Here is a 15622-nt window from a genome sequence, read left to right as displayed (position 1 = left end):
ATGTATGTTATTACCAAAAAAGAAAAAAAAAAGCCAGTCAGTCACTCAATAGTGTCTGACAGTGAAGTCTAGCAAGTAAACGGGTTTCCTTGCATAATTTGAATATGATGACACTGCTAACGTTTAAATTTCACAGATAGGACATACATGACATATTCATACTTCCTGCAAAGTTCTACAGAATTTGATGTTGGCTGCAAAAGGGACATAGTATATTTAAACCAAAACTAGAAAGTGTCATGATCATTTAACATGCATTCCAAATGAAGGCAAATCTGAACATTCATAAGCTAGAACTAGGTTAGACTACTGACTCCACTTATTCATCAGGATAAAATTCCACACCAACTACTACCCTTGACTTAATTATTGTGTAGGAATTACCAACACTGTCTCTCTGTGATCCACTTATAAGACTGTACTTGATAGCATCAAGATGATAATGGAGATCGGGTAAGGGGGTGGGAATACCAAGGGGGCTCATTATCACTCGGGTAAGGGGGTGGGAATACCAAGGGGGCTCATTATCGCTCGGGTAAGGGGGCGGGAATACCAAAGGGGGCTCATTATCGCCAGACATGCTGTATAGCATCGGTCTTTGTTACATTAATTCATTATGGTCGTATGATCAGGAGAGGTGTTGAATGAGTTAAAGGTCAACTGTATGTAGATTGAGAGTGAATATTCAGGTTCACATGACAGCCCATAGACCTCAAGTTAAGGTTATGGTTGTAAACGTCCAGGTTATATCTTGTAGTTACAAAACATACAGATGTACTCATGGTTATCAAACTTAAGTTTACTTAAAGTTATACCAGCAACAGACCAACAGTAGACCAACAACAGATTCTATCTGGGAATTCAGCTTTTTTAAATAGTTTTATAGAATGAGCAGTCCCAGAGAATAATTCAAACACATATTTATTCAGATTGATGTTAACTTTATACATGTATAATGTATTCAACGCTCACTCCTAAACAATGTCACTCATCTGCTAAGAGGAATAAGAGTATTAATAACTCATATTCTTCAACATACCGGTAGACTACATGCCCTTCTGGCTCTCAACAGACCAAAATGTACATTCCTGTACATGTTCTATGCATCAGTGACAGGAGGGAGGTAGGAGGCTGGATAGATTGCTATAATGAGAGAGGATGTGTGTGCTGAAAGCTGGATCAAAATCCATGTAATCCACCACTAGAACTTGGCTTTTTGGATACAAATTTGCTTTATTCTTCATTATTGACACCAGATGCAACTATATGGGCAATTATTTTGTTCATTCTATGTATTTTGGAGAGTTTTCTTGGAGAATACATTTTGATATGCAGGCATGCCACTGGAGTGAATACCATTTCAGTCCCACTTGTGCATTTCTATGCGAGCAGTAACTTCACTACTTTTTTAGTTTGGTGTTCTCAACAAACACGATTGTGGACTGGACCTTACTACAAGATAACATCAATATCATCAGGAGTGATAAGTGTTGCTACTATCTTTGTTCCAATCAAAATCATGATTCATGCTGTTGGATGTTTTTGAGATTTTGAGTGCTCTTTCAGCCCTAATTGCTTTGACCTTGAAATTGAGTGAATAGGCCAGGTCTTGTATCTGTACAACATTACTTAACTGGACTGAGTGAACTTTGAATTTTGTCTGTACATAACTGTATTCAACGTGAGATGGCTACCCGCAAAGGAAACAAACCACCTTCTACTACTACTAGAATCAGACAAACTAGAGGAAGTGTGAACTTAGATGAAAAGCAGTCGACAAGCGCATCCAAATCAAAAGATGATAAATGCTGTGGCTCATGTAGACTGATCATTTTGTCTGATGATTATGCCATTGAATGTGAGTTGTGTAATTTCTGGTTCCACTGCACATGTCAAAATGTCTCAAGCAAATTATATGATATAGTCAATGAGGAACCAGAATCTGTCCACTGGTATTGTCACATCTGCAACGGAACAGCACGGAGTATGCTAAATGCAATGGCACAGCTCCAGACCCAGCAAGCAAATTTACAGAAGGAGGTAGAAGACATGAAAAGGGTGATGCAGGATTACAGAGAAGAAAGTGTAGACACCTTCCATCAAATGACAACAAAGTTGGAGGAGGTGAAGAATGGTATGATCAATGCAGAAGGTGCAGCCAATTCTTTTCAGCCTGAAGCTGTTCACATTGAGCTAAACAAACTGGTGAAAGAGAAATTTGATGAAATGGAAGAAAAGGAAAAGAGAAAGGGCAACCTTATACTCTTTGGAATTCCGGAGTCTACCAGTATCGAATCTGGCACACGAAAGGCAGATGATGAGAAAAGGTTTCGAGATATGATCGGAAGTAAGCTTACCAATGATAAGATAGAGATCAAGGCATTGTATCGACTTGGAAAGAAAGACGGCGAAAGACCAAGACCATTGAAAGCAGTTTTGAACAACCAGTCCATCAGAGATGAGGTATTAAAGACGTTTAGAGATGGAGGCTTGAATCTTATAGAATATCAGGAGAGATCGGTACAGATATCTAGAGATCGTACTAAGGCAGAAAGGGAAGAGTACAGGAAACTACGTGAAGAGTTGAAGTATCGATTGGAGAATGGAGAGAAAGACTTGGTCATTCGAAATGGAGTGATCAAGACGAAACAGTCTTTTCGCCACCCAGGCGAAGAGTCTGGATAGAAAACAGAATTCATCAAGTCACAAGGGCACCTACACAAGCACCACTAGCACCACCAGCACCGGCCACAACACCTTCTGCAGCAACATCACAGTCACAGGAGAAAGGTGCAAAAAACTTAAAGATAGTGAGGGGGGTTATCACAAAGGTGAAGCCTCCCACAGACCAAGGACCGTAACGAAGCAAACCATCACATGCACAAATGTACATAGAGCACCCTTAAAGCACTACACACATTTGGAAGAACCAAGAACTTTGATGGAAAGCCACCACGAAGAGGATCATCCAAATTATTCTGATATAACAGCACAAGAGACACATGGTAGCAAAGAAGCAGGTATAAATGTGTATAAACTGAGTACTAAGAGATCAGAATTAAGATGTAGTCTAGAGGAACCAACCACTTTGGAGGAAAGCCACCACAAAGAGGTCTCATCAAATGTTTTCAATACTAAGCAAAAAGAACAATTAAGACGAAATGCAGGCCTAAAGAAATGCAACTCAAACAAAAGAAAAGGGAAAGTGAAAAACTACATAGATGAACAAGGACCTCTAACAGAAAGAAATGATGGAGGCACAACAAGTACCCATGATGACCTTAAGGATCAAGTGAAACAAGGAAAATTAAAGGATACTCACGCCAAATCCACAAATGCCAGGAAAAAGTTGATGTGCATCTTTACCAACGCACAAAGCATCACGAACAAAGTAAATGAACTGTCTGCCGTAATTGAAGCAGAAAAACCAGATCTGGTCAGTATAGTAGAAACCTGGTTGAATGACAAGACCACAAATGCAGAAATTCAAATGCCAGGATACCAAATCACAAGACTAGATAGACAAAGAGGAGCCCATGGAGGAATAATTTTATATGCAAGAGATGGCATTGAAGTGCAACCGAGAGAGAGCCAAACACTAGCTGAATATGACGAAGCACTATGGTGCGATATCTCAAGTAAGGATGCAGCCCTTGACTTACTTTTGGGCATAGTGTATAGGAGCCCAAACAATTCAAACGACCAAAATGACTGTCTGAATCGAGTTTTGATGCAATTAAATGATGAACATAAAGATATAATGATTGTCGGCGACTTCAACTACAGAGACATTGATTGGGAAAACATGCAAGCTGCTTCAAGCAAATCAGGTGCATTTCTAGAAGTTATACAGGACAATCTATGGTGTCAGCATGTGACTCAACCTACAAGGCTTGATTCAATTCTGGATCTTGTCATCACATCAAATCCTGACATGATCGATGAAGTGGAGGTCCTCGCACATCTTGGAACCAGTGATCATAACATGTTAAGATGGGAAACCAACTACTATGTCCAACCATGTGTACCTCAACCTAAGAGAGACTACAAAAATGCTGACTTTGATCAAATCAGAACAGAACTAAAAGAAATAGATTGGATAAAGGAACTTGAAAACCAGACGACTGATCAAATATGGAACACAATTGAAAGAAAGTTGAAGCAGTTAATGCATGATCATGTACCATTAAAAAGGCAATCTAGAAAGAAGAAAGCTATCTGGCTCACAAAAAGAACACAGAAAAGCATCCGTCGAAAGCATCGAGCTTGGAAAAGGTACAAATCAGATAAGACAACCAAGAACTTAGAGTACTACAAGAAATGCCAGAGGGACGCCAAACATGAAATAAAGACAGCAAAACGTGACTTCGAGAAGAAACTTGCTCAAAACATTAAAGAAGATTCGAAGAGCTTCTATGCATATGTTCGATCAAAACAAAAGGTCAGAGACACTGTAGGACCTCTTAAAAGAGAAAATGGAGAGTCAGTCCCATCAGGCCAACAAACGGCAAATATCTTAAACGAATACTTTGCAGCAGTCTTCACTGAAGAGGACCTAAATGTTCCCAATCCCCAGAATGTCTTCATAGGAACTAATGAAGAGATCCTTGCTGAGATAGAAATCACTGAAGATTGTGTGAAAAAGAAGCTTGAACACCTCGACCCATCCAAAGCAGCGGGTCCAGACGATATACCACCGGCTTTTCTAAGACCCCTGGCTGAAGAACTGAGTGTTCCATACACCATTTTGTTTGGAAAATCATTAAAGGAAGGACATGTACCAGAGGAATGGAGATCAGCCCATATAACTCCAATATTCAAGAAAGGGGCAAGATCTAAACCGGAGAACTACCGACCGATCAGCTTAACATCAGTCAGCTGTAAAGTACTAGAGAGCATTATCAAAGACAAAATAACTAACCACCTGAATAAATATGGTCTGATACAGGATACCCAGCATGGTTTTAGGAAAGGGAAATCTACAACTACCAACTTGCTAGAATACCTAGAAATCATCACCAAATCAGTAGACAATGGTACACCAGTAGATGTAGTATACCTTGACCTAGCAAAGGCCTTCGATACCGTCCCACACAAGAGACTAGTAACAAAGATCAAGGCCCATGGAATAGATGGTAACATATTACAGTGGATAACAGCCTGGCTCAACAGTCGCAAGCAGAAAGTCGTTACCCAGGGAGCCAAATCTAGCTGGAGACCTGTTACCAGCTCTGTAGTACAAGGATCAGTCCTGGGACCACTGTGCTTCTTGATATACATGAATGACCTCGAAATTGGGCTAACCGACAAATCAACAGTTAGCAAATTTGCTGATGACACCAAGCTAATCCATCCAGTGCAAATAGACAATGATAGAACAGACATGCAAAACTCCATCAACCACCTTCACAGATGGGCAAATACATGGCAGATGAGGTACAATGCAGACAAATGTGGAGTGATGCATTTTGGAACCCACAACCCACACTACACATACACGATGGGCAACTCCCAGCTGAAAGAAAGTACAGAAGAAAAAGATCTAGGGGTTCTAGTACACAAGTCCCTGAAAGTTGCCTCCCAGTGTGCTGCAGCAGCAAATAAAGGAAACAGGACACTAGGAATGATAAAACGCAACTTTACATTCAGAAGTAAGGAAGTGATCTTGAAACTATACAAGTCACTCGTCAGACCCCACCTAGATTACGCCATTCAGGCCTGGTGTCCTTACCTGGAAAAAGACAAAAAGAAGTTGGAAAAAGTTCAAGCAAGAGCCACAAAACTCATCCCAAGTATTCAACATCTACCATATGAAGAGAGACTAGCAAAACTGAAACTAACTACTTTGGAGAAAAGAAGAGAGAGAGGAGACCTACTGCAAACCTACAGGATAATGACGCAAATCGACAAATCCAACCCCGAGAATTATTTTCAGTTTGCTAACTATGAAAGAACAAGAGGCCATTCCATGAAGCTAGCCAAAACAAGAAGCCGCCTTGACATCAGGAAAAATTTCTATAGCCAGAGAGTTGTAAGCAATTGGAACAAGCTGCCACAAACTGCCATTGATGCTCCCACACTCCTAAGCTTCAAACAACAACTATCCAACCTGGGTTTTTAAATGGGTCCCATGGGACCCCCTTAACCCTGCCACACCACACTATCTACGGGATCTTTATCACCACGATGGCGAGGTGTGGACTTCAAGGTATATTCAAGGTATATTCTATATTTCTGCTTTCCTCCAACTCTGATATGCAATTTGCGTTCTTTTACTCATTTCTAACCCGACTAAAAGAAATTTGGGTTTCCTTCAACCTTCACACTTTATTCACATTTCCCTATTTTGCTCCCTGTTTACAAGATAAAGGAATAAGGGTATTAACTCATATTCTTGAACATTGATGAAATGCCCTTTAAGCTCTCAACAGACCAGAATGTATATTCCTGTACATGTTCAATTTGTCTTCTTTCTTCCAACTATGCAATGCAATTTGGGTTATTTTACTCATTTCTAACTCAACTAAAAGAAATTTGATGTTCCTTCCGTCACAATTCACTATTTTGCTCCTTGTTTACAAGATAAAGTTTGTCAGGCTGCACATCAGATGAGAACAGGTGAAAGTGGATTTGACAGATGTGAATTAAACATTATTCAAAGCTACACCATGCTGCTGAGTCAAATGGGTCAGAAGCTACCCACTCTCAATCAACATGCTACACCTACCTACGCACAACTAGACACAAAACAAGATGAATGGGACTAGGTGTCCAATAGGTCTCCACTAATGTATTCAATTCATTGTAAATTATCTGTTGCTAGTACTGCTTACCATAATTTAAAATAAGTTAATTGATCTATAACCTTATTTGAAAGTCAAAAATATGTGAAGGTTGAAAATATTGTGTTACATTAATATTGGCCTATCCAAAATGTACCTGTACTATTCCTTACATACATTACATATACAGGTATATATTACAGATGCAAAATGTAATGTAGATATAATGCATGGCAAATTTTTAGGCTCTGCATCCATCATTTATTTTCTACGCCTGTAATTATCAAGAACGGTTTTTATCTCCCTTTCTTGGCAGTACCGTTGGTTCTTGAATCCTCCAGTTTCCATGGTAATAGAAAATGATGAATTAACAAGAAAAGCTAAGACCTTGACCATATGAAGATATCATCTCTTCACTAATAAGAGCCCTTTCAAGGCAAATACTCATACAGTCAGACAATCAGAAGCAGTGTACAGAGCACCACCTGTATGCCCATCTACATAGTGTTTATTTTCAGTGACATTAATATCTTTTTAGCAAGCACAAACGCTGTAAACTAAATTTGTGGTAACTCGCCTCAAAGGATTCAACTGCATACCATATTAAAAACATGACAAGGATTTCTCTCTTTATCAACTAATTTGAAAAGAAATTGAAAATGGATTAGAACTGTTTATTTGGAGTAGTTACATATTAGATGAAATAAGCACATATTTTTAAAAGTTACATGCCTTTTAATACTTAGCCTTAGTGCAATATCGTGTGCGTTCGTATTTAGCAGAATGGTGCAGTGCGCTTTGACCCATCTACCAGATGCATGGTGATATACTATTGATTACCCTGTTAATCAGCTAGCTACACATTAATCAATGACAATTTCTGTTTTTCCATTCCTCCATTAAACTAAAATGCAAATTTGGCAAAGAATTAATGCCTTGGTTAGAAGAGCTTGGATTATCATAAATCCATCAGGCCCCTTTTTAAACATTGTGTATTTGTGTAGCACCAATTCTGCACGCTCAAGATGTGTATTAGTGATCACACTCCGGCTCCATTATACAATACATAACTCAATGACAATTTCACTTTTCTATTCCTCTTAGACCATGGGCCAAGCCTCAAAATTCTTCAGTTCCGTGGTCTCCCCCTGGGAAGTACTTTATTTTGTCCTAAATGATCATTGGACATGTATCTAAGAACAATGGTCAAATGTTCCCAACTTTTGGCTGGTACATTTTTTCACAATTTTGATATAAAGTTGCAAATATCACTGTATGTAGCAGACAGCCATTCTGCAATGATGATGTCATAGCTGTTCCTTAATTGGCCAATCACAGCTGGGGTATTAGAGCTCATAGTGCAATTGACCAATCACAGTCCATGTATTCTGAGTCTTGGTTCGCATGCACTGTCTGTATGTCTAGTCTGCTAGTGCACCATGACCATGGAGTGTTGCATGCACATTGTTGATGGCGATTCGACAAATATTATCTCTTTTTCTGAGACAAGCTGGAGGAAATTTGTTATCAGTGTTCACCAGTGGAAGGAATTTGACATTAAAGAAGGTGTTATTGCTACCCATGCCATTGAAAAGTATGATTTGGAGCTTGTTTTGTCTCCAGATATTCTCAATGTGCCTCCTCAAACTTTGGGTTACCATCGCGCATGTTACATGCGATTTACCGACAAAACTAAGATCGAGAGGGTCAGAAAGAAGCAAGAAAGATCAGGACATGAAGGTAATTTATTACTGTCATTTTTTAAATATTTCAAAAGCATTGTTATGATTAAACAGTGAAGGTTTCATCAGGTTTTAGTCATGGATTGTTTGCCCAGTTTTTTCACATTACAGTCCCATGCATTGGTATTCGTGTAAGATCTGGGTTCTCTTGCGTGGGCTTAACGCTTATCTTTGAAATCACTTGATTTTACCCACAAACTAGTTATTCCCTTAATAAGATATACAGCTACAGGCACTATATATATGTAGGTAGGCTATCATCATAATAAATTCAGTTTCACACACACGCAAAAAAGCAAAGTTAGGGTCTTACTCTTACTTCTTAGACTTAATAATACTAGTCTAGAACCATGAGAACTAGTCTACTTCAATTATTTGAACAAAACACGAGCACCTCTAGATCTATATTAATTCTAAAAAATTTCCAACGTCATTGTACAATACTTAAATTCACTCTTAAGCTTTACTTAAGTTACACTTGGTCATGAGTGACATCTGACTGAGCTGAATTAATTGACAGTAAAGTATTTATTGTACAATAAATTTCATCATCGATGTTGGAAAAGAAAAATACTTAAACAAATGAAATCTTGACTGTTGTCACTCCTGGCAACTTATTCATTGTATGCACTAGGCCTTCTATAATACTGCGAGTGCTGAATCTCATTTTTCATACATGTACGACAAGATGATAATGGTCGTAAGGTCGACACTGTTTATAGTTGACCTCGTATGGTAAATGTGTAATGTCTAATGACATATTCAAGTTCGATCAAACATCATCGGGAAGAAATTACAAATAATGAGCACGTTGATTCAGCTAATAGTAATGCCACTCAGAAAATAGCTTGGGTATTCATTGACCACATTAACAAGCCATCAATATGAAACAGTTATTCAGCTTTCAATCTTGTTAACTAAGATGTTGAAAAATTATTTTGTCCACAATGAAATTTATGTATTCCTTTTTTAGGAAAGGGACTGAACATTTTCAAATGTTCAAATTGTATATATGGGATATTTCATTATTACATGTAAAGCTTGGACCAATAATAATTTTGTTTTCCTGTTTCTCTTTTTGTCTTTAAAAACTTGCTTCAGCCACAAGAACCAACGATGTTCCACTGGAGGCAGAAGATTCAGGGATAAAGCCACCTTCGAAGATCCGACAACTTCGACCGAGGCAGTCGGATCAGCATAGTGTTCAGCCAAGGGTTCGGCATATTCTTCCAGTGCAGTGCATAATATGTAGGAAAGACAAAACAACTTGTGATCATTTTACAAGGAAAAGAAGGAAGGAGAAATTAACTCAATGTGAAACAATTTCAGCAGGTAAGCTTGTACTTGCTGCAGAAATGCGCACCGATGAGAAGATTTTGATGCAGATTCGTGGGAAGGACCCTGTCGCATTGGAAGTGAGATACCACTTGAGCTGTTACCAGAACTATACAAGGTTTCTCACAAAGAAGGACAAAGAAGAAAACTCTGAGAACATTTTGTATAAGAAGTCATATGATCATTTTTGTAGATCAGTTGTTGATGTAAGAGTGGTGAAGGGTCGAGAAGTGTTAAGGTTACAGAAATTGCTTGGATTGTTCAAGAAGTGTGTGAAGGAGGTAGAGGGAAAAGAAATCCCAAGTTACAAGTCATTTAATTTAAAGCGAAGGCTTCAAAAGACCTTTCCATTTCTCAAATTTCTTAGGTCTTCTCACAGTAATGCTAGTGATTTAGTTTTTGTTGAAGATTTATCTATGGATGAAGTTGCAGAGGACGTTGTTCATCCATTTTCATCCGACATAAGCAGTACAGATGAGACTGATGGGGATACCGACTCTGACATTCATCAAACTGAAGGAGCTCCTCAAGTGAGAACATCATGTGACTTGAGACCACTATATCATGCAGCACAATCACTCAGAAGAGCAATAGAAAGAGGTTCTAATTCCATTCCTCAGCCTCCATGGCCACCAACTGCGAGAGACTTAACTGCAGACATGGCTTTGGGATTAGTACCAGATGCGCTGTATAACTTTATGGCATGGACTGTAGGTGCAACTAATGAACTCCCTCCAGATAATTCAAGAGTGCAGGTGAAGGATGCAAAGAAAAGTAAGATTGTCTCAATATGCCAGGACGTAATGAATCTTGCTTCCAGCGGTAGGACGATTATGCCAAAGCACTCTGCTCTGGCTATGTCGGTGAGACACCTTACTGGCTCGGCGCAGCTCATTGGGCTGTTGAATGGATTAGGGCACTGCTCCTCGAACTCACAAGTCCTCGAGCATGACACTGCCCTTGCTCAACTCCAAATTCAACGAGGCGAGAACTTCATTCCTCCCAACATTTTGCCATCTGTACATACCACACTAGTGTGGGATAATAATGACTTTGGGGAGGAGACCCTCTCCGGTAAAGGGACAACCCATAACACCAATGGCATAATCTTGCAGAGGCCATCACCAGCAACTACCCATCGCACTGAAAGTATCTCGGTAGAAAGGACACGTAAGAGGTCTATACAGCCACCAGCAGCAAACATTGACTACTACAGTGGAGGGCAAAGAAGAGGTCCTTTCATTGAGCAAGATGTCGCTGTAGATTTAGAAGACCATATCCACATCCAACAAAGTTCAAGGAGATTAGACAGTGCATACTACTTCACCAAGGTTTCAAATGTACATGCATTGCCAGGTTGGAGTGGGTTCAACACATTACTTCAGAGATGTGATATTCCACCACTGACAAATATAGGATATCTACCAGTCATAGATGCCAGCCCAACCAATTTGAACACTGTATACACCATCCTTTGTCGCAGTGTTGCCATCGCTGATCAGCTAGGGCTAAATAGGATCGTAGTAGTCTTCGACCAAGCAATTTATGCGAAGGCCCAAGAAATCAGATGGAGAAATGACATGTTCAGGGACAGACTTGTCATTCGCATGGGGGAATTTCATACTGCTATGGCTTACCTCGCCTGCATAGGAAAGAGGTTTGGGGATGCTGGATTCCAGGACATTGTCATTGAATCAGAAGTTGTTGCTGCTGGGTCCTTAAGAGGAGTCATAAGTGGTCATCACTACAATAGGAGTCTAAGGGCTCACAAGCTAGTATGTGAGGCTCTTCATCGTTTGTGTTGGCAGGCCTTCTTTGACACCCTTTCAGAGGAAGATCAAGCTCAATCACAGAAAATTGTCTCGGACATGCAAGCAGCATTTCCATCTCAGGACTTTGATTACTACATTGACTCAGAAGCATATCAGAATCTAAGCACTAGCTATGATAACTTCATCATCGAAAATAAGAACAATGAGACTTTTCAGTTCTGGTGCTCGTACATGGAAATGGTTGGTGATTTGCTACAATTTATCAGAGCAACAAGACAAGGAGATTGGAACCTACACCTGTCCTGTGTGCGCTCAATGCTTCCCTGGTACTTCTCGTATGATAGGGTAAACTATGCGAGATACTTGTCTGCCTACTGGGTTGAAATGTGTGCACTGAAGGAAACTCATCCAGATATTCATGATGCATTGCGTGCTGGTAATTTTGTTGCTCAACGACAACAGAATCATGGTTTTGCCCAGGTTGCTTGTGACCAAGTGATAGAGCAAACAGCAAATCGGGACTCAAAGACCAAGGGAGGATTGACAGGATTTACCCTCAACAAGGGCGCTGTGTACAGGTGGACTCTTTCACAGCATGAAAGAGCTGCCATTACAAGAGAATGTCAAGAGATGGCTGGTCGTAACACCTCAACTCGACAAAGGATTGACTTGGATAGATCAAGAATAGATCGTGATGAAAGGGACATCCAGAACATCATGGACACGATACTCAATATGGTCAACCCATTCGATGCCTCACTTGAGAGAGAACAGCTGTACAACATAACATCTGGACAAATGGCACCAAAACCTGTTCTTCAAGACCTGAAGGGAGCAAAAGAGAAGGGGGAAGAGGCTCTCATGTCATTTTGTCAGGACCGATTACTCAAACAAGATGTCGGCTTCCATGATACCCTGAAGAGAAATAAGCTGAAGACCTTCAAAGATGCAGCAAAATCCTCAATCACGAGAGTGAAAGGAAGAGAGATTGCACTCAAGGCTGATAGAAACTTGTTTGCACGTCTTATTGTGGTCGGCACCGTTCGAAAGATTGATATCGGAGAGATGCTTGTGCATACTTTGGGACCATTGCCTGCTCCTTTAGCTAATCATGATGGCTCTCTAGTGAAGACAAACAAAGCCAAACTACTTCATTTCCTAGAGGGATCTGTAAAACCATCACCAACGATAGAAGATATCCCTTTCGGATCTACATGGGTGTGGGATGCTATGGCATTGATCCGCAGCATCAAACCTCCTTCTACATTTGGGCAATTTGCGGACCAGGTACTCAAGATATTAGTGAAGCAAGCAAAGATGAACAAATCTAAAATTGTTCACTTTGTTCCTGACAGATACAAATCCAAGAGCATCAAGAATGCTGAACGAGGGCGACGTGCTGTCGAGGGGTCCCAGCTCACAAAAATCTTCTCTGGTGACCAGAAGATACCAAACCAGTGGACAAAGTTTCTCTCTTCTGGGGAGAACAAGGAGAATCTCCTCCAATATCTCTTTGAGAGATGGAGCCAGTCGGGAAAGGACATAATTGATGATGTCACGGTTATTGTTGGACATGGGGAAGAATGCCATGCCATTCGCATGGACAGGAGCAAGGGAGAGCTGGAAATACAACCTTTACCGGCATTATTCTCTACCCAAGAAGAGGCAGACACCAGACTCCTCCTTCACAGTCTACATGCTGCCAGTTGTAGTGTTGATGTAATTATCAACAGTCCCGACACTGATGTGTTCATCCTCTGTCTGGCTTTTTCACAAGATATCGACGCAAACATGTATTTCCGGACAGGCCAAGGCAACAAGACCCGAACCATCGCCATCGGTAATGTCTTCAACCATTTCGGCCAAGATGTGTGTAGAGCCCTCATTGGATTGCACTGTTTCACAGGTTGTGACACAGTGAGTGCCATGTATGGCATTGGGAAGGTGAGAGCTCTGAAATTGATGATGTCTAGCAAAGAGCACTGTACCACATTTCAGAATCTGGGAGCATCATTTTCAGTGCCTCTAACCCTGTATGAAGGCATCGAGGCATACACCTGTGAGCTTTATGGACAGAAGGGGTGCAAAGATGTTAATGATGCAAGATGTAAATTGTTCAAGAGCGGCACTTGCGGAGAGAAGAGCTTACCCACAAACAAGGACAGTCTCCACAAGCACACACAGAGGGCAAATTACCAAGCTGCTGTCCACAAGCTTTGTCTTGACCCTAAACCAGAGACACCATCTCCAGAGAGCCATGGATGGAAGGTTGAGGATGATGCGTACGTCATTGATTGGATGACACTGCCACCAGCACCTGCCAGTGTATTAGAGCTCTCTCACTGTTCATGCAAGAAGACACAGTGTACACAAGGCCGTTGCTCCTGTCTTCAAAATAATATGCCATGCACCGATATGTGCTCATGCATCGATTGCGCAAATTTGCCATCCATGTCAAACAGAGTAGGGGATGATGATGATGATGATGATTCTGATGAGGAATTGGAGGCTGTGATATGATAATTTTTTAGATATATCTACACCAAATCAGTGTAAAGGAAAAAAATGTATTGAACTTAAGCTTTTATTAACATTTAACTGAACGTTATACAGCTTGTCATTTGATTATCTACCCATCTGAAGAAATTGCTAAAATCAAATTTTGTGTTTTGCAGGTAATGATATAAAATAATAATATTCCGCTTTTAAACAGGTCCTAGCGCTCAACAGATCCAGAATGTCTCTAAGCGCTTTAGAGATATCATATACTATTAATGTAATGTAATATGCATATGACTTCCTTCACAAATGTATCTTTTGTTGTTTCATTATAAGAAACTCTTTAAAACCATATTTCCAATGTCTTAACACGATTTTGAAACATACCCCGGTACAAACTATTTCAACCAGCTATTCTTGCATGCATCTTATCATCTTGAATACAGAGCTACTGCACAGTAACTTACTGTTAATAGATGCTTGTACTACTTCTTTCAGTCATCCATAATATTTGTCCTACGATAATGTGGAAATAATTGTAAATGAAAATATGTTGTAAAAAGGTACATTGTAAATAATTAACTGTAATGTCTTTTCTTGTTCATACACCGTACTGTCATTCCAACATATATTTTGTTTTTGTTTTTATTTTTTTACATTTGAGATACTTCATTCAATTTTGTATCAGGAACCCTAAATTACAAGCCCTGCTTTGTAGGTTTCCTCTACAATACAACCTTCAATCAATATTATTACCCATTGCTTCCTTACAGGTGTTAAGATCACTCATTGCTATTCATGGGTTTGAATATTTTTTAATTATATATATTTTATTGATTTAAAAAACAACAACATTTGCATACAAGCACACTGTAATCTCCATCAGTAAAGACAATTCTTTTTGTTTACCTTTACTATTTGAAGTGGAGGCAATAAAATGCTCTACAATGATTATGCAATATATTTTCTCTAAGGATGTATTACAACAAAAGTAAGCCTACTTCAAGTAAAGCTAAAAGGATTAGGTACAGATATTGTAATAATATGATTTTTTTCTGAACTTCTATAATATTGAATGTACACTGTATTTAGAATAGCATTTACAGTTCGATATCTAAATCTTCATTTGGACAGCACTTGTCATGGTCTTTTTTTTTTTTACAGATAATTGTTATAATATCATTTTTTTTCTGAACTTCTATAATATTGAATGTACACTGTATTTAGAATAGCATTTACAGTTCGATATCTAAATCTTCATTTGGACAGCACTTGTCATGGTCTTTTTTTTTTTTACAGATAATTGTTATAATATCATTTTTTTTCTGAACTTCTATAATATTGAATGTACACTGTATTTAGAATAGCATTTACAGTTCGATATCTAAATCTTCATTTGGACAGCCCTTGTCATGGTCTTTTTTTTTTTACAGATAATTGTAATAATATCTTTTTTTTTCTAAACTTCTATAATATTGAATGTACACTGTAT

At 39.3% G+C, this 15622-nt stretch overlaps 1 protein-coding gene across 1 annotated transcript; it reads left to right on the top strand.

Annotated features, from left to right (window-relative positions):
• The first annotated feature begins 8499 nt into the window (after positions 1-8499).
• LOC115920546 lies at positions 8500-14151 on the top strand. The gene is made up of 2 exons (XM_030976438.1): positions 8500-8522; positions 9626-14151. Exon 2 carries the CDS (start codon positions 9880-9882, stop codon positions 14149-14151), a length of 4272 nt encoding a protein of 1423 aa, XP_030832298.1. The 5' UTR covers positions 8500-8522; positions 9626-9879.
• Positions 14152-15622: the final 1471 nt, after the last annotated feature.

This window comes from Strongylocentrotus purpuratus, unplaced genomic scaffold (assembly GCF_000002235.5).
Source record: "Strongylocentrotus purpuratus isolate Spur 01 unplaced genomic scaffold, Spur_5.0 spur5_scaffold_9, whole genome shotgun sequence".
Classification (NCBI taxonomy): Eukaryota; Metazoa; Echinodermata; class Echinoidea; order Camarodonta; family Strongylocentrotidae; genus Strongylocentrotus; species Strongylocentrotus purpuratus.
This window is presented reverse-complemented; position numbering and strand designations above follow the sequence as displayed.

Bases quoted from the DNA above. Each gene is read 5' to 3' on its own strand.
- LOC115920546 (XM_030976438.1), top strand. From the start codon at position 9,880: ATGCGCACCGATGAGAAGATTTTGATGCAGATTCGTGGGAAGGACCCT.